General features: G+C 41.5%; 1 protein-coding gene across 2 annotated transcripts in view; it reads right to left on the bottom strand.

The window, feature by feature from the left end:
- Nucleotides 1–27793, bottom strand: part of CNTNAP4 (contactin associated protein family member 4) — a 634720-nt gene that overhangs the window by 340245 nt on the left and 266682 nt on the right. The window contains exon 3 of one of the 2 annotated variants that reach the window (XM_073632962.1): nt 16472–16665. The exons of the other annotated variant lie outside the window; for it this stretch is intronic. Coding sequence (XP_073489063.1) covers nt 16472–16665 — 194 coding nt within the window. The remainder of the gene's footprint in view (nt 1–16471; nt 16666–27793) is intronic. 2 annotated transcript variants of the gene reach the window in all.

The following is a 27793-nucleotide window of genomic DNA, read 5'->3' as shown; positions in this document are numbered from 1 at the left end:
CGGGGGAGAAGAGCCTTGCTGAGAGAGGTAAAGAAGAATCCAAAGATCACTGTGGCCATCTCCAGAGATGCAGTCGGGAGATGGGAGAAAGTTGTCGGAAATTCCGATCGTGTGTACACAAATCTGACGGACAAAGTGCCACGCATGCTCAGAATAAATAAAGAGATGAAAGCTATTGGCCACTGCCCCGTTTATAGTCCCGACGTACGTGTTTTACGTCACTGCGTTTAGAACGATCGGATTTTCCGACAACTTTCTCCCATCTCCCGACTGCATCTCTGGAGATGGCCACAGTGAACTTAATGAACTTAAATGATTTTAGCAAATGGCTGCAATATAACAAAGAGTGAAAAATTAAACTGACACTAAAGTAAAAATGAATGGTCACACTACACTCACAATGAACTATCACTAGATTCACACTAAACTAATATTCTGACCGTGTGTATGCAAGACAAGTTTGAGCCAACATCCGTCGGAAAAAATCCTAGGATTTTGTTGTCGGAATGACCAAACAAAGTCCGACCGTGTGTACGGGGCATTACTGTACGTTTAACAAAGTATATATGAGTGCATTACTGCACATTTAAAGCATTATATTTCAGTATGTTTGTGCATGTTTAATGCAGTATATATCAGTTTGTTACTGCACATTTCACACACTATATTTCAGTGCATTACTGCATGTTTATCACAGTATATTTCAGTGCATTGGTGCACGTTTACCACAGTATATATTGGTGTATTAGTGCACGTTTAACGCAGTATATTTCATTACATTACTGCACGTTTAATGCAGTATATTTTAGTGCGTTACTGCATGTTTAACGCAGTATATCTCATTGCGTTACTGTACATTTAATGCAGTATACATCAGTGCATTACTGCACGTTTAACGCAGTATATATCAATGCGTTACTGCATGTTTAATGCAGTATATTTCAGTGTGTTAGTGCACATTTAACGCAGTATATATCAGTGTGTTACTGCACATTTAATGCAGTATATTTCAGTGCATCACTGCACGTTTAATGCAGTGTATTTCAGTGCGTTAGTGTACGTTTACCACAGTATATTGCAGTGTGTCAGTGCGGTTTTACTAAAGTATCTAGTAGTGTATCAGTGGAATGTGTCTGTGTAGTGCTCAAGTTAAAGTGCACTGAACACCACTTTCCATTGATTAAAATGCATCCACGTACACATTTCCACATCTTTATTACATTTTGTTACTAAGCGCCCCCCCACAATGTCTGGGAGAGACAGACGTTCCCATGGAACTGTGAAGAATTCAGCAGCATATGTGTCCACAGACAAAGGTGGACGTGGTCCATCCTCAGGCAGGGCATCATTTTCTCTGTTTAGTGATGTTGCCCATGCCATCCAGCCACAGTATGCAGAGGAGGTGGTTAACTGGCTTACTAAACCATCATCATCCTCCTCCTCATCTTCCATCAACCAAGCAGAGACTAGTGTGTAGTCCACCGCAGCTGCCAGAGTGGCTTATTCTGCTTCCTTGTCCACAACTACCCCTGCCATAGCCCCAGCATTAGACATGGAGGAGTCAGTTGAGTTATTTGAACATGGCATCATGACAATGCACAGCCATTACTTAATTCATATGTTGGTTGTGAGGTTGAGGAAGGTAGGAACATGAGCCTACAGAGAAGGGAGAACACTGGTAAACAACAAATTGGCAGTTATGTTCCCCCAGCCGCAGCGTATTGCCAAGTTGTCTCCAGTGATAATGAGGATGAAGGGGATGATGATGATGAGGTCACTGATGTGACTTGGGTGCTGGATAAAGCAGAGGTGGAGAGTGAGGGTGAGGCACAACCCCAAAGAGGCATCCATCATGTTGGAGTAGAGAGCAGCCCCCTATTCCCCAACCTTATTGTGGAGCTGTTATCTCCTGGCCCACTTTCCACAGCTCAGTTGTGCAGCCGATTGCACTGTTGCAATTTGCAAAATTTTCCTTAAGCACATCAAGAGTGGCAAAAACACCAGCCATTTGGGTACCACATGCTTGACAAGGCATTTAACCTCCCACCACTCAGCCTTTTGGTAAGAGCACCTGAAAGCCATGCAAAAGGGATGCAATTCTGCTCCTCCTCACTCCTCACCTTTCCAGTCTACCCCTTTTATCCCTCATGACCTCTCAGCAGCTTCCACTGACAGGGATTATGGTATAGCACAGGGTGTCCCAGGTCTTTGCAGTACATCTACCAGTAGCACACCACCAGCTGTAGACTATAGCCGGCAAATTTCTCTGCCCCATCTGCTGCAGCAAAAAAAAAAATGCAGTCACTGCCAACCACACGCCCAGCATCTAAATTCAAGCTTGTCAAAGCTGTTGGATTTATAACTCCTGCCTTTCCATCTGGTGGATTCTGGCCCCTTCCATGAATTTGCAGAATGTACTGTACCACAACAGCAGGTTCCCAGTCATTATTTCTTTTTTGCGCAAGCCTATTCCAGCTCTACCATCACAAGGAAGGCAATGTTGTGGCATCGTTGGGCAAGGCAGTCAGGATGCAGGACAAGGCTCAGTGCTACAGCTTGTTGTGCTGCCATGTCTCTGTACAGCTAGTGGTGATGATGCAAGATTTGTCAGCTCCACCCCCTGCTCCTCCTCCTTCATGCCCTCCTTTGCTAAATTGTCCTATGAATCACAAGTACCCCCTAAGCTTTTAAGAGGCTATTTAATGAGTCAGGCTAAAATGTGCCACGCAGAGCTTCAGCTGGTCTGTCTAGGGGACAGGAGCCACACCGGAGCAGAGATAATTGCAGATCTGCAGGGGCAGGCCCAGAGGTGGTTCATGCCATGCCAGCTGGAGCCAGGAATGGTGGTGTGCACCATAATGGCACAAACCTCCTGTCTTCCCTTAGACAGGGAAAGTTGACACATGTGCCATGCCTGGCAGATGTCCTCAGTTTGGTATTGCAGTGGTTTTTAAATAGGTACCCAGGGTTGGAAGATCTGCTAAAGCAGGCCAGAAGAGTCTGTAGCCATTTCTGGTAGTCATACACAGCCAGTGCTCGGTTAGCTGAAATTCAGAGGGAATTCCACCTGCCCGTAAAATGCCTGATTAGTGAAATGCCCACCAGGTGGAACTCGACATAGGCAATGCTGCACATGTAGCAGAGGGTTGTCAATGAGTACCTCTGTGAATATGGCACAAGGGCTCAGCAGGCCAACTCAGCTTTTTTTCCCCACACCTATGGCTGCTGATAAAGGATGCATGCCATGTACAGTCACCATTTGAGGAGGCCACAAGGATGGTGAGCCATGACAATGCATACATCAGTAACACAATCCCTGTTGTGTTCCTGCTGGAGCAGACTCTGCGTGGCATTATAGATGGGTCATTCTCAAGGCCAGCAGAACACACAAGAGGAGAGAGAGGAAGAGGAGGAGGATTCTGGCAGTTTTGGAGGCATTGAAAGAGAGGAAGACCTCTCAAACCTTAAGAGATGGTTTTCCATCCCCAAAACTGTAGAAAACTTTGTTTTGAGGCTTCTGTTGATCAAGAAAGAAGCGGTGGAGAAGGGGCCGCCTAAATGATGCATTTCACACTTTTTGTTTAGTCCTCGCCGCTCAGGGCTGTCAGCTTCCACATCCCACCAGCAGTGTCTGCATATGGTAGACAATTATCTAGGGGGCGAAAACAGAGATGGAGAGATTTCCAGTTTATGATCCACTAGGCTACTGGGTCATGAGAGTAGACCACTGGGCATAACTTGCCCAGTATGCAATTGAGCTGCTGGGCTGCCCTGCATCCAGCATGCTTTCCGAATGGGCATTCAGTGCTGCTGGAGGTTTTGTTACTGATAATAGAATGCATCTGTCCACAGACTCCGTGGATGTCTGACATTTATCAAAATGAATCAGTCCTGGATTACCCAGCAGCTATGAAGCCCCTGATGCAGATGTCTCTGATTAAAGCGGGGGTCCACCTATCTCTCGTTTTTTTTTTTTTTTTGGAGTTCATTCACAAACTTTTCTTCTCATGATTATCTACTCACATGTTCTGTGTAATAAGTCTGCCTGTGTCCGATTTCGTTGTAAAGAATAACTTATAAAATTCACTGAAGGTGGTTTCCATCTTCATTGTGGGCATTTGAAGCCCACAAGCATGTATTTCCTGGATGCGGTGAATGCTGTGCTCCCAGCATTCACCGAGATGTTGTGATGACGCTGTTGCACAATGCATGCTGGGAAGCCTGAGACTAGCTCCCAGGGGACTGTGGGAGGTCTGGGAGAGGCTAGAAACACGCCTACTCCCATGGGAGGAAAACCAGGAAGTGCTAAGAAGATTAGAAAAAAAAGGTAATTAGGGCGATTTAAATTTTTTTTACACAGCATGTCAGCATCTAGGCAAGGAAGAGAATGCATAGAGATAATGTTCAAAATTTGGGTGGAACCCCGCCTTAAGTGTTTCTGGGATGTAGAATCTCTGCAAGACTTCTAGGCTGCCTAGCGTTGTGGGTGATGATTTTATCTGGAAGAATTTTTTTGGTGTAGATTTCATGGGCTCAATTAACACCCAAAGACCACTTTTTCTGCACCTGTTCGACAGCATATCATTTCACCTTTTGACAGCAAGGCCAATTCTTGCTTTCATCAAGAGTACCTCTATAGGGTTACGGTGTAAAGGCACCTCCGACACACAAAGACCAATTTTTCCGCACCTGCTTCAAAGGTGCATATCATTGAAATTTTTGACAGAAAGGCCAATTCTTGCTTACATCGAGAGTACCTCTATAGGGTTATAGTGTGAAGGCGCCACTGACATCCAAAGACCAATTTTTCCACACCTGTTTGGCAGGTGCATATCATTTAAATTTTTTACAGAAAGGCAATTCTTGCTTTCATCAAGTGTTACAGTATAAAGGCACCTCGTACACCCAAAGACCAATTTTGCACACCTGTTTGACAGTGTGCATATCATTTACATTTTTGACAGTTAGGCTAATTCTTGCTTTCATCAAGAGTACCTCTATAAGGTTATGGTGTGAAGGCACCTCCGACACCATAAGACCTATTTTTCTGCACCTGTTACTTCTTTCCAAAGTCTGCAAAAGAGACACCAAAATTTATCCAAAAAATCTCTAATCTTGTTCCCAATGCACTACATTGTGGCCTCATCATCAGTGTTAATTATGTTGACTAAAACATTTTCGTTGACTAAATTAATACTATTTTAGTCAACTAAAATACAACTAAAACTAAAACAACTGAGATGACTAAAATATGACTGAAACTAAAAAGGCATTTTAGTCTAAAGTCTAAAATATGACTAAAACTAAAATGGCAACTTAGTCAAAAGAGTATGACTAAAACTAGATTGGAATTTGAAGTTAAAATTATCACTGGTCTGTAGTGCATGTTCAAACCTAATACCATAAATAATAACATATTAGATTTTTCACTCCAGTAGTATATAATGAGTATGGAAATTGTACAGAGATGCTTAATTAATGCATTACAATTTAACTACACTCATTACATTTTAGACAACAAAAATACATTTTAGTAGACTAAAATGATTTTAGTCTACTAAAATGTATTGAAGATCTAGTCGACTAAATACGACTAAAACTAAAACAATTGCAGAAGACTAAAATGGGTCTAAAACTAAAATGCCATTTTAGTAAAAAGACAATAACTAAAACTAAATCAAATTTTGCTGCCAAAATTAACACTGCTCATCATACAGACTCGCGCCCCAAGCCGTTGTTAAAAAATAAAGAAAGCTTGCAGGGAAAAATGTCAATTTTTTGGCTTTATAAATGCAATTATTGCTGCAGCAGGGTCATACACAGTGCAGATGTGTTACTTTACAGTTAGACTACGTGGGCCCCCCAGGCACTATATTGAGAGGAATTTTTCATTTTTATTGTTATTTCTCATTTTTAGGCTTTCACTTTAAGCAGTAAATTACAGTTAATCACTGCTCAATTAAAAATGACATTTTCTACCAACTTTTTTTTCATTGATACATGTCCCTCAGGGCAGTACACGGACCCCCATAACCATTGTATGCCCAATTACTTGCATATAAGCCTTAAAAATGGGTACATTTGATTTTTACATTTCAGATCCCATAGACTTTGTCCAATCAGGGCTCTGAGAGTGCTCTGTGCCCTAATTGGCTTCATCCAATTAGGGCCCTAGAATTCACTGTGCGGCGCACAGTGCATTGTGGGGTGCTCAGTGGGTGAACATCCCGTTTAGTGCCCTGCAAATCCATGTGTTTGATAAATGGGCAAACAGGTGATATTCGTGCCAAACTTTTGCTCAGCCCAAACCATTTGCCCAGCTCTATTGACAATATATCCGATAACATTTTGGAGTACAGACCTTGGACTGCTCACTATGAAGACGTTAAAGTTGTTGGAGAAAATGAAAGGAAATTTTTTTTTGCATCTGTACAACCCCTTGGTATTACATTTATTATATTAAAAAGAAAATAGAAATTCCAAAGATTCTGATTTAAAATAAATATTTGTATGTATGCTAGAATATTTAATGCTGAAGCAACAGGTGCATACTAATACACACTTGAAAAAGGCCCGTCCAAAAGATGTTTCTCAGTTTGGGGTGGATACTGGGAGGTCTGTTCCCCTTCTTCTTACTGTCTGTATATTTCCATAAGATTAATCTATTGACAATGGTTTGACCGTTAGGTGGCATACAGTATCAAGTGTGGCATTTAGCATAGCAAGTTATCAAATTCTGAGTGGATACTCTTATGCCGCATACAAACGAGCAGACTTTACGGCAGACTTTGTCCTGCAGACTTTTCGATGGACTTTACGACCGACTTTCTGAATGAACGGACTTGCCTACACATGATCAACCAAAGTCCGACGGATTCATACGTGATGACGTACGACCGGACTAAAACAAGGAAGTTCATAGCCAGCAGCCAATAGCTGCCCTAGCGTCGTTTTTTGTCTGTCGGACTAGCATACAGACGAGCGGATTTTTCGACCAGACTCGAGTCCGTCAAAAAGATTTGAAACATGTTTCATTTCTAGGTCCGTCGAACTTTTGGGGGAAAAAAGTCTGCTGGAGCCCACACACGATCGACTTGTCCGACGGACTCTGGTCCGCAGGACCAAGTATGCCGTAAAGTCTGGTCGTGTGTACGTGGCATTACATACAGTAGACATTCATCAGCACTGAAGAACTGTGGTCTTATCCTTCACCCCCTTCTGGGTGACCATGGGGTCAATTCACTATAAACTTTTACAGCATGTGATAACGCAGTCACATGACCCAATTGCATAAATTATTGCACGTGGTAAATTACAGTGGATTTAAAAAGTCTACACACCCCTGTTAAAATGTCAGGGTTTTGTGATGTAAAAAAATTGACAAAGATAAATCATTTCTGAACTTTTTCCACCTTTAATGTGACCTATAAACTGTACAACGCAGTTGAACAACAAACTGAAATCTTTTAGGTGGAGGGAAGTCAAAATAAAAAAAATAAAATAATGTGTTTGCATAATGCCCCGTACACACGGTCGGATTTTCCAAAGGAAAATGTGTGATAGGACCCTATTGTCGGAAATTCCGACCATATGTAGGCTCCATCACACATTTTCCATTTGGACAAAGTTTGAGAGCAGGCTATAAAATTTTCCGACAACAAAATCCGTTGTCGGAATTTCCGATTTTGTGTACATAAATCCAATGCACAAAGTGCACAAAGTGCCACGCATGCTCAGAATAAATAAAGAGATGAAAGCTATTGGCTACTGCCCCGTTTATAGTCCCGACATACGTGTTTTACGTCACCGCATTCAGAATGATCGGATTTTCCGACAACTTTGTTTGACCGTGTGTATGCAAGACAAGTTTGAGCCAACATCCGTCGGAAAAAATCCATGGATTTTGTTGTCGGAATGTCCGATCAATGTCCGATCGTGTGTACGGGGCATTAGTGTGTACACCCTTAAACTAATATTTTGTTGAAGCACCTTTTGATTTTATTACAGCACTAAGTCTTTTTGGGTATGAGTCTATCAGCTTGGCACATCTTGACTTGGCAATATTTGCCCACTCTTCTTTGCAAAAACACTCCAAATCTGTCAGATTGCAAGGGCATCTCCTGTGCACAGTGCTCTTCAGATCACCCCACAGATTTACAATTGGATTGAGGTCTATGTTCTGGCTGGGCCATTCTAAAACTTTAATCTTCTTCTGTTGAAGACAGTCTTTTGTTGATTTGGATATATGCTTTGGGTTCGTTGTCATGCTGAAAGATGAAGTTCCTCTTCATTAGGGATGAGCCGAACACCCCCCTGTTCGGTTCGCACCAGAACATGCGAACAGGAAAAAAGTTCGCTCGAACACGCGAACACCATTAAAGTCTATGGGACACGAACATGAATAATCAAAAGTGCTAATTTTAAAGGCTTATATGCAAGTTATTGTCATAAAAAGTGTTTGGGGACAAGGGTCCTGCCCCAGGGGACATGGATCAATGCAAAAGAAAGTTTTAAAAACGGCCGTTTTTTCAGGAGCAGTGATTTTAATAATGCTTAAAGTCAAACAATAAAAGTGTAATATCCCTTTAAATTTCGTACCTGGGGGGTGTCTATAGTATGCCTGTAAAGGGGCGCATGTTTCCCGTGTTTAGAACAGTCTGATAGCAAAATGACATTTCGAAGGAAAAAACCCATTTAAAACTACCCGCAGCTATTGCATTGCCGACAATACACATAGAAGTTCATTGATAAAAACGGCACAGGAATTCCCCACAGGGAAACCCCGAACCAAAATTTAAAAAAAAAAATGACGTGGGAGTCCCCCTAAATTCCATACCAGGCACTTCAGGTCTGGTATGGATTTTAAGGGGAACCCCGCGCCAAAAAAAAAAAAAAACGGCGTGGGGTCCCCCCAAAAATCCATACCAGACCCTTATCCGAGCACGCAACCTGGCAGGCCGCAGGAAAAGAGGGGGGGACGAGAGTGCGGCCCCCCCTCCTGAACCGTACCAGGCCACATGCCCTCAACATTGGGAGGGTGCTTTGGGGTAGCCCCCCAAAATACCTTGTCCCCATGTTGATGAGGACAAGGGCCTCATCCCCACAACCCTGGTCGGTGGTTGTGGAGGTCTGCGGGCGGGGGGCTTATCGGAATCTGGAAGCCCCCTTTAACAAGGGGACCCCCAGATCCCGCCCCCCCTGTGTGAAATGGTAAGGGGGTACTTACCCCTACCATTTCACTAAAAAACTGTCAAAAATGTTTAAAATGACAAGAGACAGTTTTTGACAATTCCTTTATTTAAATGCTTCTTCTTTCTTCTATCTTTCTTCATCTTCTTCTTCTTCTGGTTCTTCTGGCACTTTTGGTTCTTCCTCCGGCGTTCTCGTCCAGCATCTCCTCCGCGGCATCTTCTGTCTTCTTCTCCTCGGGCTGCCCCGCACCCATGGCATGGGGGGAGGCTCCCGCTCTTCTCTTAATCTTCTTCTTCATCCTCTTCTCTTCTTCCTTCTTCTCTTCTTCATTTTCTTCTCCGGGCCGCTCCGCACCCATGCTGGCATGGAGGGAGGCTCCCGCTGTGTGACGGCGTCTCCTCATCTGACGGTTCTTAAATAACGGGGGGCGGGGCCCCCCTCTGACGCACGGTGACTTGACGGGACTTCCCTGTGACGTCACGGGGAATGCCACAGGAAAGTCACGTCATCTCCCGTGCGTCAGAGGGGGCGGGGTCACCGGGTGGCCCCGCCCCCCGTTATTTAAGAACCGTCAGACGAGGAGACGCCGTCACACAGCGGGAGCCTCCCTCCATGCCAGCATGGATGCGGAGCGGCCCGGAGAAGAAAATGAAGAAGAGAAGAAGAGAAGAAGGAAGAAGAGAAGAGGATGAAGAAGATGATGAAGAGAAGAGCAGGAGCCTCCCCCCATGCCATGGGTGCGGAGCGGCCCGAGGAGAAGAAGATAGAAGACGCCACGGAGGAGATGCTGGACGAGAACGCCGGAGGAAGAACCAGAAGAGCCAGAAGAAGAAGAAGAAGAAGGAAGATAGAAGAAAGAAGAAGCATTTAAATAAAGGAATTGTCAAAAACTGTCTCTTGTCATTTTTAACATTTTTGACAGTTTTTTAGTGAAATGGTAGGGGTAAGTACCCCCTTACCATTTCACACAGGGGGGGCCGGGATCTGGGGGTCTCCTTGTTAAAGGGGGCTTTCCAGATTCCGATAAGCCTCCCGCCTGCAGACCCCCACAACCACCGGCCAGGGTTGTGGGGATGAGGCCCTTGTCCTCATCAACATGGGGACAAGGTGTTTTGGGGGGCTACCCCAAAGCACCCTCCCAATGTTGAGGGCATGTGGCCTGGTATGGTTCAGGAGGGGGGGCCGCACTCTCGTCCCCCATCTTTTCCTGCGGCCTGCCAGGTTATGTGCTCGGATAAGGGTCTGGTATGGATTTTTGGGGGGACCCCACGCCATTTTTTTTTTTTTGGCGTGGGGTTCCCCTTAAAATCCATACCAGACCTGAAGGGCCTGGTATGGAATTTAGGGGGACTCCCATATCATTTTTTTTTTTAAATTTTGGTTCGGGCTTTCCCTGTGGGGAATTCCCACGCCGTTTTTATCAATGAACTTCTATGTGTATTGTCGGCAATGCAATAGCTGCTGGTAGTTTTAAATGGGTTTTTTCCTTCGAAATGTCATTTTGCTGTCAGACTGTTCTAAACACGGGAAACATGCGCCCCTTTACAGGCATACTATAGACACCCCCCAGGTACGAAATTTAAAGGAATATTACATTTTTATTGTTTGACTTTAAGCATTATTAAAATCACTGCTCCTGAAAAAACGGCCTTTTTAGAACTTTTTTTTGAATTGATCCATGTCCCCTGGGGCAGGACCCAGGTCCCCAAACACTTTTTATGACAATAACTTGCATATAAGCCTTTAAAATTAGCACTTTTGATTCCTCCCATAGACTTTTAAAGGGTGTTCTGCGGCATTCGAATTTGCTGCGAACACCCCAAATTGTTCGTTGTTCGGCGAACTTGCGAACAGCCAATGTTTGAGTCGAACATGAGTTCGATTTGAACTTGAAGCTCATGTTTAGCTTTCTAGCAGAAGCCTGAAGTTTTTGTCCCAATATTGACTGGTATTTGGAACTGTTCATAATTCCCTCTACCTTGACTAGGCCCCTGTTGCAGCTGAAGAAAAACAGCCCCAAAACATGATGCTGCCACCACCAAGCTTCACTGTGGGTATGGCGTTCTTTTGGTGATGTGCAGTATTGTTTTTGCGCCAAACATATCTTTTGGAATCATGGCCAAAAAGTTCAAACTTGGTTTCATCAGACCACAACACATTTTCCCACATGCTTTTGGGAGACTTCAGATGTGTTTTTGCAAAATTTAGCCGGGCTTGGATGTTTTTCTTCATAAGAAAAGGATTCCGTCTTGCCACTCTACCCCATAGCCCAAACAAATGAAGAATACGGGAAGTACCACACAACAAGTACTTGCCAGATATTCCTGCAGCTTATTTAATGTTGCTGTAGGCCTCTTGGTAGTCTCCCTGACCAGTTTTCTTCTCGTCTTTTCATCAATTTTGGAGGGAAGTCCAGTTCTTGGTGATGTCACTGTTGTGCCATATTTTCCTACTTGATGATGGCTATCTTCACTGTGTTCCATAGTATATTAATGCCTTGAAAATTCTTTTGTACTCTTCTCCTGACTGATACCCTTTACCAATGAGATCCCGCTGATGCTTTGGAAGCTCTCTGTGGACCATGGCTTTTGCTGTAGGACATGACTAAGAAAATGTCAGGAAAGACCTGCTAGAACAGTTGAACCTTATTTGGGGTTAAACAGAGGCACTTTAAATGGTGTGTACTGACTCCTATTTAACATAAGTTTGAATGTGGTTGCTTAGTTCTGAACACAGCTACATCCCCAGTTATAAGAGGGTATGCACACTTATGCAACCATATTATTTTATTTTTTTTATTTTTAATTCCCCCCTAAAAGATTTCAGTTTGTTTTTCAGTTTGTCTCATTTTTTGACATCACAGAAACCTGAAATTTAAACAGTGGTGTGTAGCCTTTTTATATCCACTGTAAGTCCAATTCATTAAAAAAAATAATAATGATTATGAGGTATTTACCACAAAAAAGAAAATGTGCCAGTAAATATTGCTTTAAAAACTTTTAAGTCCAATTCACGAACACACCTCAGAGTAAAAAAGCATGCGATATTTACCACCAGGGTTTTGCTGATGGTATCACATACAGTATTTGTCAAAAAATAATTTTCTTGACAAATAGCTGGTTGCTAAGGAACGACCCGGAAGCCGGCCGCCACATCCTTAATGACGGATGACGGCGAGGTTCCCTGCTGACAGCTAAATGTAAAAAAAAAAAAAGCTGACAATTAAAAATGATGAAAAAAAAAATAGTGTGGGGTTTCCCCCCATGCATACCAGGCCCTTCAGGTCTGGTATGGATTTTAAATGGGACCCCATGCCAAAAAAACAACTTAAGGCGCCCCCAAAATCCATACCAGACCCTTATCCAAGCATGGGGGGCCTCATCCCCACAACCGTAGCTGGTGGTTATGGGGGTCTGTGGGCAGGTGGCTTATCAGAATCTTTTGCCCAGATCCCACCCCCCCTATTTAAATGAGTATGGGGTACATAGTACCCCACCCATTCACCAAAAAAGTGTCACAAAGTAATAAAACACAGAGACAGTTTTTTAAATAATTCCTTTATTAAAAAAAACAGTCTCCCCTCCTGTAAATCCATCGTTAATCACGCCGCCCGTGCACCGCCGACCTGGAGAAAAATGATCCCACCATCCATGAAGGTTGGCCGTCTACTGCAGGCTCCACTGTTTGACATTTCTTATGTAGGTAAGGGACAAGGCCATCTGGCTATGACATCTGGTGGTCCAACCCCCTTGTGACATCACTGACCCAGAATGCATCAGTGGGAGCATTTTTTTTCTTTTTCTGATCTCTATGTTTTTATTACTTTGTGGCGCTTTTTTGGTGAATGGTTAGGGGTACTATGTACCCCATACTCATTCACATACGGGGGATGGGATCTGGGGGCCCCCTTGATAAAGGGGGTTTCCAGATTCCAATAAGCCCCCTGCCCACAGACCCCACAACCACTGGCCATAGTTGTGAGGATGAGGCCCTTGTGGCCTGGTATAGTTCAGGACCTGCTGGGCTGAATGCTCAGATAAGGGTCTGGTATGGATTTTGGAAGGGTCCCCTTTCCGTTTATTTTTCTAATTTTGGTGTGGGGTTTCCCTTAAAATCAATACCAGACTCAAAGGGCCTGGTGTGCATTTTAGAGGGGCCCCATGCTTTTTTTTTTTTCATCATTTTTAATTGTCGACTTTTTTTTACATTCAGCTGTCACCGGGGAACCCGGTCAGCTTCTGCTGAAGGCTCATGACCAAAACAGGTCTGCCGACTGGCTCCCGTTCAGTGCTCTCTGCCAATGGCAGAGCGCTAATCGGAGTGTTCTGGTGGGGGGGCTTCCCCCATTCAGAACACAATGCCTCAGCAGAAGAGATTGCTGTACTAACATCGGATTGTTAGTACAGTGGCTCCAATCTGAGCTGTCAGGTTTTTTTTTGGTCAACACGCTGGGTACCAGGCTTTATACTGAGAAATAAAAAAAAACCTATTGTTCTTTATTGCAGTTTTAATTCCTGCTAACACTTTTTAAGCAGTTCCCGCAACAGTTTTTCTTTTTGAGATAAATATTTTAAATAAATAAATGAAACACTGACCATTCTAAGCACCCCTGTCAGTGATAAGTTTAAAAAGAATGCAGCCACCACATCTGAGAATTTATAAGCTGCAAAATAAATACAGTTTTATACATACCATAGACACCTGCACAATATGCACAAGAGGTGGTGATACAACACACAGGTCCTGCACACCGCCCAGACCATTCAGAGGATAGGATATGCAGTAGACACCTGGAGAATGTGCACAAGTGGTGGCAATGCTGCAGAGAGTAGAAGACCCTGCATATTGTTGCTGCTGCCAACAAGCAGTAGTATGTTTGGTAGGATCAATAAGTATTTTCATATAAATTAAATGTTTAAAAAAGGCACACACTAATGGGCACATTTATTGTAGAGACTTTAGTTTGTTTTTGGTGATGGTGATGTGGGGGTTACTGACACCTTAACAAAACAAGGGGCCTCTGTATATAGGCAGCAAAGATCTAATCTGAGGGGCATCTTGGTGGGCATAACAAATTTATAGTTGTGTCTTTGCAGCTACAAATTGTCCTAGAGCAGACTTTTTCTGTTTACACAGCAACTTTTTTTCCCAAAGTGCTGAAAAAGGCTACATGAAATTGTTGACAGCTGTTCAAACAAGACAGATGAGCTGTGATTGCTTAGACCTTCTACGTTTTTGAATATGTAGACAAAAAACTAAGACAGTGGCCACATTTAAAATGTGCTCACATATATTTACACATTATATAGAACTGAACTTAGCCCTCGTTGACATTGGAGCGAATTGTCATGCAATAGCACAGGTCAAAATGCATGACAAGTCACACTCTATTGTCAACAATGGCCATGTTCAGATTGTTGCAATGCCGACTTTGCAGTGCTGCATCAATTTGAAAAAGTAGTTCCTGCATTACTTTTGGCAATTTTGGGTGCAAAAATGTAAAGGGAATACATAATAGACATCTGTGCATGAAGCCGCACAAATGTCTTCAAGGTTGCACCTGATGTCGTGCTGAAATGCAGCTTTGAAATTGTGCCATTTCAGATGAAGTTGCATAATTTCAAAGCCGCATTCAATGTGAATGAGGGGTTAGAGCCATTATGGAACTTGTTAACCTAATGCAGAATATTTTACGAATGTAACTACTGAGGAAATATATGATAATCTACAGTAAAGGGAATACATAATGCATGAATGTAAAAAAAAAAATTTAACGTGTGTGTTTCTAGCATTGTCAATGTGTGCTTTTCCTTTACTATTACTGTGGAAGGTAGCCAGGACTGAAAAGGCTTATCAGCTGTGCTGTGCACAATACTTAATTTTAGCAGTAATCCATACGTCCTTGTAATTTATTGTAATTTACTCTTTTTTGTTTGAATATCCCATTGTTTTATGTCCATTGTTCTTATTCGTTGAACCAATTCTGAATTGAGCACTGTTATTTGAATGCATAATGTAAGATAATTTTGAAACAAAAGACATAGTTGGCTTCTATGTTAAACTCACCAAATGCTTTTGTATTTCAATAAAAATAACTGTGAAATAAGTCTACTTATCATATAAAAGTAGTCCTTGATAAAGGCATAATTCACTTGTACACAGAGCTATACCTTTTTCCCTTTTGAACAGTAAAGTACAGTGGTTGCTTTTTTTGTGAAACATGAATAAGCTTTAGTGAAAGCATTCTTACAAGGTTATTCCTAAAGAAATATGTTGATTTACTAAAAGCTTTTTTTTAATTTAAGTTGTAGAATTTAGAAGCACAGATAATGATTATATGATTTTTGGCAAGAACTCATACTGTATTCTTTTTTCATTGCATTTTAAGATCACTGTTATATCCTCTGAAAAACCTTTACTTTGGAAAAATAAAGAGAAAGAGAAGAAACATTTCGGTTTTCCATATTAGACATGAAAAAAAAACTGAAAATGTAGACTCGAATTATAGGAATGCAATTTATTGGTTAAAACCCACAAAATTTGGGACCAAATGGGCCTGCTGGACACATTTTCCGTTGACGCTGGGAAAACTCCCAATTACATAGTTCACCCACCTAATCCTAGAGCTGTCATTCCCTGAGACCCAATCTCCTTTATTAGGATTACACACAATCTTACACCAAATTCTCAACCTGTAGATCCCCTCCATATTGGCCGTCCCCTTCCATCACTTTCCTGCACTCCGGACGGAGTCACATATCACTATCTTAATACCTGGGAGGGACACAAGAGACGGCATCCCCTCCTACCCATTCCCCCATCCCCTATAAGGTTGATCAAAGAGATGCCTTTGTGTTATAACTAGAGGGGTCCAAAGAATACTTATGTTTGACCTGGAAATCTTATTCAGTATGTTTATGCGTAGATCTCACCTTCAGTTTTTAAAGTATCATAAAATAACTGCACTCTGAAATGTATTTGTTTAAAATCATAAAGCAAATTCATATAAGTGTTTCCTTTGAGTTATATATTTTATAGTCTTTAGCTAAGTGAAAGAAACATCCATTTTCACTTTTTTTATTTCACTGTTCAAGAAAAGTACTTTAAAATTTAAGTACAATACATATCATTCTATGTATTACTTTACTCTGCTATTTCATAGAGAAGCATTAAAACTAGTAATTCAAGAAATTGTATTTGCAGTTTATAATGCTATGACTTTTAAAACATGAATGTAGTGTTATAATTTATAATTGTTTTTATTGTTAAAGAAACATACCGAAATTCCTTCTTCTTGATGATACTGTTTCCAGTTTCTCCCTGTGTCGCTGTACATTAACAGATAGCTTGTTACCCAGTCTGAGCTTCCATATTTGCCTTGCGTTGCAATTGCAGTGATTTCTGTTCTTTCTCCCAGATCGATCTGGAGCCACTGATATTTATTGGAAAAATGTGGAGACCACCCTCCAGCTCCTGTGTAAAGAAAATAATGTATAACCTTAAAGTAGCTGTAAAGGCAAAACATGAAAACAGTAATAAGATTTCTAGAGATATTGGCTTTCTAATTAGACCCTGCTGTTCTTACTCTTTATATGACTGTCATACAATATCTGGGCTCATATCAAAGTAGCTAGTGGTCATATGTTGTGGTCATGTTAGTGATCATTAGCAATTGGTCACTTCACATGACACATACTGTAAGACCTTGCAGTAAATGACAGTGCTTCTAAATTGTCAATACATGCTAGTAGTTATACTTCCCATCTAAATTAGAAAAGTAAAAAATGTATGTTTCCAGGATCAGAACATTAACAGACCAAATTTAGTAGTAAGACAAAAGAGAAGAAGCTTAATAAACTGTTTCAAAGTCAGTAATAAATCCATGATGTGTGAAATGCATTTCACCATTGCATTTGACAAATGAAATTCTTTTGTACTTAAGAAGAAAAAGATACATGTTTGAAGTGTAACCTGTAAATATGACCAGGACTGTAATTGTAATAATAGGATTAACTAATGTGAGATATCAATATGCTTGAGTGTATTCAATCACTTCAATCACAACAGTGATGTCACATAAGAGATCGAGACTACCAGATATTTCTCTTCACTGCTGGCAGCCAAACAAATCCCAGGAGTGAAGGAAAAATGAGTATGTGCATTTGATGGGGCTGCTATTAAATTGATCCTGATGCTTTATCCAGCATGGGTAAGCACAGATTCACTTTAAAGCATCCCACCCTTTCCTTTTTTAGAAATTGTGTAACCTACCATTAAACATTTCAGGGCTGAAAAGTATGTTATCTAACAATACTGCCAACAACTGCTTCAATCCCCAAATTACATACTTTCCGAGATAAGTGTTGATATTATTGTTGATAAACATGTTTATGTACAGTATATGTTTATATATATGTTTATAGGCACTATACCCATCCCCTTGGTGATACTCTCAGTCCCCTTGTTATTCAGAAGTCTATTACTGCAACCTCAGTGGCCAATACAGGCTCTTTCATTTGACTAATAAACCCTTCCCTTCTACCATTTGTATAAAAATACTCCCCAGCCCTATGCTTTTTTTTTTTTTTCAACAATAAATTTTTATTGTTTTAAGAGGATAATCATATACAAACAGTACATAAGAAAAGACAATAAATAGCTCTTATGAAGAAATAGATAATAAACTATAAGAGCAATAAAGGCACAACTGGTTTCAGCAGGTCACGAGCATCAGATTATCCTGTACAAATAACAAAGGTAACAAAAAGAATGCCAAGGAGGTTTATATCATATTGCCGGGTTGTATAAGACAGAGCTAGATAACAATTGCAGAACAATAACTCCCCAGCCCTATGCTTTGTGGTGAGAATACATTTGTAAACACTTTCCCCTTTAAGAGCTGATGATCATGAACCAGTCAGAGTTCCCAATCATGTAATCACTATCTCAGCTCTGGAATAGTTAATGCTTTAATTATCAGATTACAGTTACAAACAAATATATATATGAACAGATTAATTAAAACATAGAAAAGTAATAAATAAATAAAATAGTTTTTACATTTTTTGCAAAGTAGGCAAAAATCATTGTGAAAATTCTGAATTAACCCTCTGCACACTGTTGTAAACTCTTACATATCGTATTCCTAGCAACCTTTTACATAAATGTATTCTTGGTTCACATTTATTGTAATACATGTTCAAGCTGGCAAACTACATCAAAGTGATCCGTCTCTGGTCAGTCCCCACTCTTTTGTACAAAATACCAAATACTTACAGTGCCTTGCAAACATTGGCGTAGCGTGGGTTGTCAGCACCCAGGGCAAGGCAAGTAAGTTGCGCCCCCCAGCCTGCGGACTTTTAGCACTCCCTGAGTCCCTTCAAATACAATAGTACTGACCACTACACTGTCCACTACACTGAGAACTACACAATATTGTCCACTACACTGACCACTATACTATACTGTCCACTATACTACACTGACCACTATACTGACCACTATACTATACTGTCCACTATACTATACTGTCCACTATATTACACTGACCACTACACTACACTACACTGTCCACTATACTACACTTACCACTATACTAAACTATGCTGACCACTATACTACACTACACTGACCACCACACTATACTACACTGACCACTATACTACACTACACTACACTGTCCACTATACTACACTGACCACTATATTAAACTATGCTGACCACTATACTACACTACACTGACCACTATACTACACTACACTACACTGACCACTATACTACACTAACCACTATACTGACCACCATACTACACTGACCACTATACTACACTGACCTCCATACTAAACTACACTACACTGACCACTATACTACACTACACTGACCACTATACTATACTACACTAACCACTATACTATACTACACTATACTGACCACCATACTACACTACACTGATCACCATACTATACTACACTAACCACTATACTATACTACACTACACTGCTCACCATACTACACTACACTGACCACTATACTACACTACACTGACCACTATACTACACTGTCCTCCATACTAAACTACACTATACTGACCACTATACTATACTACACTAACACTATACTGACCACTATACTACACTATACTGATCACCATACTACACTACACTGACCACCATACTACATTACACTCTCCACTATACTACACTGACCTCCATACTAAACTACACTATACTGACCACTATACTATACTAACCACTATACTACACTGTCCACTATACTATACTAACCACTATACTGACCACTATACTACACTACACTGACCACCATACTACACTACACTGACCACTATACTACACTACACTGACCACTATACTACACTATACTGACCACCATACTACACTGACCACTATACTAAACTACACTATACTGACCACTATACTATACTACACTAACCACTATACTACACTACACTGACCACTATACTACACTGACCATTACCCTGTTTCCCCGAAAATAAGACCTAGCGTGATTGTCGGCGATGGCTGCAATATAAGCCCTACCCCCTAAGTAAGCCCTAGTTAAAGTCCTTGTAGGTCTTTTTTTCAGGGTAAATTTTCAGGGAAACAGGGTAGGGCTTATTTGGGGGGTAGGGTTTATATTGCAGCCATCACTGACAATCACGCTAGGTCTTATTTTCCGGGAAACAGGGTATACTATACTACACTAACCACTATACTGACCACCATACTACACTATACTGACCACCATACTACACTACACTGACCACCATACTACATTACACTGTCCACTATACTACACTGACCTCCATACTAAACTACACTATACTGACCTCTATACTATACTACACTAACCACTATACTACACTGTCCACTATACTATACTACACTAACCACTATACTGACCACTATACTACACTGTCCACTATACTGACCACTATACTATACTGTCCACTATACTGTCCACTACACTACAGTGACCACTATACTACACTATACTGACTGTCCACTACACCACATTATACACTGACCACCATACTACACTGTCCAATATACTACAATGATCACTATACTACACTACACTGACCACTATACTACACTGTCCACTATACTACACTACACTGACCACTATACTACACTGACCTCCATACTAAACTACACTATACTGACCATTATATTATACTACACTAACCACTATAGTGACCACTATACTACACGACACTGTCCACCATACTACACTACACTGACCACTACACTGTCCACTATACTGTCCTGCCTACAGTCTCTCTCGCCCCCCCCCAGCCAGTAACAAGACTCTCACTCACCTTCTTGTCCTGGCTGCATCGATTCGGATGAGGAGGAGAAGACAGCGGCGGCTCACGTTGTTTCTTCTCTCCCCTGCGCTCTGCCTGCTGCCATGTTCAGTGCCCAGCGCCCTGTGATTGGGCGTATGGGGGGGTCATGTGAGGAGGCGGGACTTCAGGAGCGATCAAGGACAGGCCAGCCCAACGCCTCACATGACCCCCATACACCCAATCACAGGGCGCCGGGCACTTAACATGGCGGCCGGAGCCCGGGGACACAGGAATTTGAAATTAGGAGGAGGCAGCCAGTGACACATACTGGCGCCCCCCTAAATGTCGCGCCCGGGGCCACGGCACCCCCTGCACCCCCCACGCTACGCCACTGCTTGCAAAAGTATTCACCCCCTTGGCTTTTTACCTATTTTGTTACATTACAGTCTTTAGTTCAATGTTTTTTTTAATCTGAATTATATGTGAAGGATCAGAACACAATAGTCTAAGTTGGTGAAGTAAAATTTGAAAAATATATACATAAAACTATTTTTCAGAAATAAAAAAACAATAATTGGCATGTGTGGATGTATTCACCCCCTTTGTTATGAAGCCCATAAAAAGCTCTAGTGCAACCAATTACCATCAGAAGTCACGTATTTAGTGAAATGATGTCCACCTGTGTGCAATCTAAGTATCACCTGATCTGTCATTATATATACACACCTTTTTGAAAGGCCCCAGAGGCTGCAACACCTAAGCAAGAGGCACCACTAACCAAACACTGCCATGAAGACCAAGGAACTCTCCAAACAAGTAAGGGACAATGTTGTTGAGAAGTACAAGTCAGGGTTAGGTTATAAAAAAATATTCAAATCTTTGATGATCCCTAGGAGCACCATCAAATCTATCATAACCAAATGGAAAGAACATGGCACAACAGCAGACCTGCCAAGACACGGCCGCACACCAAAACTCACGGAATGGGCAAGGAGGGCATTAATTAGAGAGGCAGCACAGAGACTTAAGGTAACCCTGGAGGAGCTGCAGAGTTCCACAGCAGAGACTGGAGTATCTGTACATAGGACGACAATAAGCCGTACGCTCCATAGAGTTGGGCTTTGTGGCAGAGTGGCCAGAAGAAAGCTATTACTTTCAGCAAAAAACAAAATGGCACGTTTTGAGTTTGCGAAAAGGCATGTGGGAGACTCCCAAAATGTATGGAGGAAGGTGCTCTGTCTAATGAGACTAAAATTGAACTTTTTGGCCATCAAAGAAAACACTATGTCTGGCGCAAACCCAACACATCACATCACCCAAAGAACACCATCCCCAAAGTGAAACATGGTGGTGGCAGCATCATGCTGTGGGGATGTTTTTCAGCAGTCGGGACTGAGAAACTGGTCAATGTTGAGGGAAAGATGGATGGTGTTAAATACAGGGATATTCTTGAGTAAAACCTGTAACACTCTGTGTGTGATTTGAGGCTAGGATGGAGGTTCACCTTCCAGCAGGACAATTACCCCAAACACACTGCTAAAGCAACACTTGAGTGATTTAAGGGAAACATGTAAATGTGTTGGAATGGCCTAGTCAAAGCCCAGACCTCAATCCAATAGAAAATCTGTGGTCAGACTTAAAAACTGCTGTTCACAAGCATAAACTATCCAACTTGAAGGCGCTGGAGCAGTTTTGCAAGAAGGAATGGGCAAAAATCCCAGTGGTAAGATATGGCCATCTCATAGAGACTTATCCAAAGAGACTTGGAGCTGTGATAGCCGCAAAAGGTGGCTCTTCAAAGTATTGACTTTAGGGGGGTGAATAGTTATGCACATTGACTTTTTCTCTTATTTTGTCCTATTTGTTGTTTGCTTCACAATAAAAAAAATCTTCAAAGTTGTGGTCATGTTCTGTAAATTAAATGATGCAAATCCTCAAACAATCCATGTTAATTCCAGGTTGTGAGGCAACAAAACACGAAAAATGCCAAGGGGGTGAATACTTTTGCAAGGCACTGTGCTTGCTTATACCATACTTTACTGAACATATGGGGCAAACAGACACAGTTTGGGTTTTTACTTGGGGTAAGTATGTAAACTCAGTGGACTATAGGGGTCCCCAGGTGGCTTCTCCTTTTACTGGGTCGATGCACACCACACTGCATGCCTGGGATAAAGGGCAGGTGTTAATGAAACCTAATGGCCTAGCCTGTTCACCATCTACCCACTGTGGTTTAATCCTTGAATCTCTTACATTGGTGACATCCCAAATCCTGTTTTTTGGCCCCGGGTTGATATCAAACAACTGCGGGACATTATGGGGGGGGGCTCCTCACATTTGACCAACTAAAGTGTAAATACCACCTCCTGAATTGGTATATCTTCTGTCACTTGCAGCTGCAGCATGCATTCTTAGAACAATTTGGTTCTGAAACCCCATAGATCAGGTCTTCTCCTTTGGAGCAACTGTTATGCGTTCAATCTCTGAAGACGCCTCTATTTGAAGTCTATAGAGAATTGTTTGTAGATAGGCCGACAACATTCACTAAATGTAGGGACAGTTGGATGCCATTAATTCCCAAATTTCAGGGGGATGATAGTGATGATATGTGGGACTACCCGTTTAGGACTCTATTGTAGGCTCGGCCACTACATTCAATTTAAACTGCTCCATAGAGCTTTTTTATACTCCAGCAAGAGTAGACATTATTTATGGCACTGGCTCAGTGGAGTCCTGGCACTGTACCACCTCCCCTGACAATTTTGATCACATCTTTTGGCACTGTCAAACGGTACAGGAGTTTTGGACAGGGGTCACTCGTACCCTCCAAGACCTGCTTTTCTTTCCAGTCCCTCTAACTATCCTGGTTTATCTGTTAGGCCTAGTCGAGGCGGTAGCACCACACAGGGCCCAAAGGACTCTTCTCTCACTTTCACTCTTTTATGCACGTAAGGCCATTTTGTTGTACTGGAAGAAACCAGAGGCCCCTTGATTATTTTACTAAAAGGGCATTGTTAACAAGGTTCTGCCTTTATATAGAACCACGTACTTGAGCAGGGGCTGCCCCAAAATGTTTGAAAAGACATGGCATATGGCAGTGTTGGCTTTTAGCCACTGACACCCTTGATGTTGTTTTTTGTTTTTTCTTTAGTGCCATTGTAAAAGCCCTAATGTATTTTGAACTCAATTGAGCATCTGAGGAAGTCTAACAGACATAACAAGTAAGGTTGAGATTGGTTGGTGCAATCCTGAAAGTTGTAGTGGAGTGGTGAGATAAACAGGCTGGGTATTCAGGTTCTAGTGCTAGTAGGAAAGATGACAAACCCATCTAACCATCTCTGAAAGAATATTAGTCACAAACAGAATGTGAGTGAAATTTTTACTTGTATCCCAATAAATTGGCTTAATAATGTTACACCTTATGTAGTTTCTACTCTATTCCATTACAGCAGTTTATGATATCAACTTTACTACTTCCGATTGGTCTGATTGTGAATGGGTGAGATCCAATCAAGAGCGTCACAAAATCCCCTATGTATGGAATCATAGGCTTGCTTGACCTAGCTGATGTACAGTATATTAGCATATGCCCAGGCAAAAAGGTAAGTGACTAAAGGGATTTTAACTGAGCGCTGGGAGTGTCATAGACGTTTTTGTGCATATAAACCACAGTGGGTTCAAGTTTTAAGTAACAAAGTTTCTCAAAAGATATACAGAGCCGACTTACAGTATAATATACATTTATGTGTATTTCTGACTAAACAAATTATTCACAGACATTTTGTATTATTAAGTGCAAATCACTGGTTTGTTGGTGTTTGAGGGTTTGATGTGTAGCTCACATATGAGGTACTACAATGTGCTGCACTACTCATATGTTTCTGAAATAATACATTATATTTTTTTATTTTATGATAAAACCTATCTGGTCTCTCTATTTTAAATAGTGACTTACTAAAGCTGTTTACTTTGTGTGCATTTAGTCTGTACAATATTTCTGGCTATTATCTCTGAAATATTACATTCTCATTTTTATTTCACAGTAAAACTTGCCTCATCTCTTCTTCTAACATCGTAGTCTAGAAGACTGCTTACACACTACACAGCTGTCTGTACAATATTTCTGGGCATTGTTTCTGAAAGAAAACACCCTGATTTTTTCATAATAAAATATGCCTTGTCTCTCCCTCTTAAATTTCAGCCAATGGCAGCAAACCTATGCAATATTTCTGGTTATTGTTTCTGAAATACTACACTCCAATGCCCTGTACACACGGTCGGATTTTCCGACGGAAAATGTGTGATAGGACTTTGTTGTCGGAAATTCCGACCCTGTGTAGGCTCCATCACACATTTTCCATCGGATTTTCTGACACACAAAGTTTGAGAGCAGGATATAAAATTTTCCAACAACAAAATTCGTTGTCGGAAATTCCGATCGTGTGTACACAAATCCGAGGGACAAAGTGCCACGCATGCTCAGAATAAATAAAGAGATGAAAGCTATTGGCCACTGCCCCGTTTATAGTCCTGACATACGTGTTTTACGTCACCGCGTTTAGAACGATCGGATTTTCCGACAATTTTGTGTGACCGTGTGTATGCAAGACAAGTTTGAGCCAACATCCGTCGGAAAAAATCCTAGGATTTTGTTGTCAGAATGTCCGAACAAAGTCCGACCGTGTGTACAGGGCATTACTTTTGTTTCATGATAAAATCTGCCTCATCTCTTTCTCTTTAATTGAGGCCTAATAAATCTGCTTACATACTGTGCAGTGAGTCTGTACAATATTTCTGGCAATTGTCTCTGAAATACTACACACAAATTTTTATTTAATGATAACACTTGCCTGATTTCTCTCTCTTGAATTGCTGTGTACTAAAGCCGCTTACTTTGTAGCCATTATTTGATTGTTATAATAATAATTACATAGTTATTTTTATTATAATATAATAATAATAATAATAATAATAATAATAATAATAATAATTATTATTATTATTATTATTATTATTATTATTATTATTATTATTATTTACTATTTGGTTGTTTCCTAAAATTTACACTGCAATATTTCCCCCCTTTGTTTGCAATATTTATTTTATGATAAAACCTGCCTTGCAGCCAGTAAGGTTGCTTACATACTATATGTTGAGTCTGTACAATATTTGTGGTTATTGTCATGAAATGCTACACTTTAGTTTTATTTTCATGTCTCATCTCTGCCTCTTAAATTGTGGCCTAGTAAAGCAATTTGCACACTTTGCAGCACATTTGTATTATATTTCTGTCTAGGGATGGGCCAAATGACCCCCTGTTCGGTTCGCATCAGAACTTTCAAACATCGCAAAAGTTCAGAAACAAATGATGAACCCCATTGAAGTCTATGGGACTCAAACTGGAAAAATCAAAATTGCCCATTTTGAAAGTTTATATGCAAGTAATCGGGCATACAATGGTTATGGCGGTCTGAGTACTGCCCTGGGCGACATGTATCAATGAAAAAAATAAGTTTGTAAAAAATGTCATTTTTAAATGAGAGATTTATTGATGCTTAAAGTGAAAGCATAAAAATTAAAACTTCATTTCAATATAGTGCCTGGGGGGTCCCTTAGCCTACCTGTAAAGTGGCACATCTGTACTGTGTACAGAAGCTGCTGCAGCAATAATTGCATTTATAAAGCCAGTCTGTATGATGAGGCCACAATGTGGCACTGGGAACAAGATTAGAATTTTTTTGGATGAATTCTGGTGTCTCTTCCACAGACTTTGGATAGAAGTAACAGGTGCTGAGAGATTGGTCTTTGGGTGTTGGTGGCGCCTTCACACTGTAAACCTATAGAGGTACTCTTGATGAAAGCAAGAATTGGCCTTGATGTCAAAAATTGAAATGCTATGCACCTGTCAAACAGGTGTGGAAAAATTGGTCTTTGGGTGTCGGTGGCGCCTTCACACTGTAACCATATTAAGGTACTCTTGATGAAGTCAGCAACATCAGCATCAGGGGCTTCATAGCTGCTGGGAATCCAGGACTGATTCATTTTGATAAATGTCAGACGGTCCACGGAATCTGTGGACAGATGCGTTCTGTTATTAGTAACAAAACCTTCAGCAGCACTGAATGCCCGCTTGGAAAGCACACTGCATGCAGGGCAGCCCAGCAGCTCAATTGCATACTGGGAAAGTTCTGGCCAGTGGTCTATTCTCATGATTCAGATGCTGCCTGTGATGGGATGTGGAAGCTGAGGACTAAAAAAATTGTCAAATGCATCACTTAGGTGGCCCCCTTCTTCACCGCTTCTCACTTGACCACCAGAAGCCTCAAAACTATGTTTTCCACAACACTGTAACCTACCAGAGTCAGGAAAAGCATTAGATAAACTCCTCTTTAAGGTGTCCTCAAGAGATTTCATCTTCTGCACTCTCTGTGGGTACGGGATGAGTTCTGAAACTTGGTCAAGGAGGGTTGCCAACCAATAGTGATCTTTATCCTTTACGCCATGTATTCTTGGGTCCTTTCGCAGGCTTTGAAGCATGAGGGAGCCCATACACCACAAATTTGTGGAGGCATGAGAAACAGACTCCTTTGGGTCACTGAGGATCCCAGTATCTGGAACTGCCTTCTTCGATCCCCGTACTACTCCCAAGGGTTCCTGGGATGGAAAAACCATCTCTTACTGGTTGATGTATGTCTTCCTCCACTACAATGCTTCCAAAACTGCCAGAATCCTCCTCCCTCTCCTCTTGTGTGTTCTGTGGCATGGGAACAATGATGTATGCATAAAGTAAGCCATCTACTGCTGCTCTGCCTCGAATGCCCTGTCCATAATGCAAAGTCTGCTCCAGCAGGAACACAACAGGGATTGTGTCACTGATGCATGCATTTTCACGGCTCACTATCCTTGTGGCCTCCTCAAATGGTGACAGTACAGTGCATGCATCCTTTATGAGCAGCCATTGGCGTGGGGAAAACCCGAGCTGGCCTGAGTCTGTCGTTGTGCCATACTCACACAGGTACTCATTGACGGCCCTCTGCTACATGTGCAGCCACTGCAGCATTGCCAAAGTCAAAGTCATCTCACAAATCAGACAGTTTACAGGCAGGTGGAATTCCTGCCAAATTTCAGCCAACTAAGCACTGGCTGTGTATGACCACCTGCAATGACTACAAACTCTTCTGGCCTGCTTTAGCAGATCTTCCAACCCTGGGTACCTATTTAGGAAATGCTGTACCACCAAATTGAGAACATGTGTTGGGCATGGCACATGTATCAACTTCCCCTGTCTAAGGG

Source organism: Aquarana catesbeiana, linkage group LG01, assembly GCF_042186555.1.
Source record: "Aquarana catesbeiana isolate 2022-GZ linkage group LG01, ASM4218655v1, whole genome shotgun sequence".
Lineage (NCBI taxonomy): Eukaryota > Metazoa > Chordata > Amphibia > Anura > Ranidae > Aquarana > Aquarana catesbeiana.
This window is presented reverse-complemented; position numbering and strand designations above follow the sequence as displayed.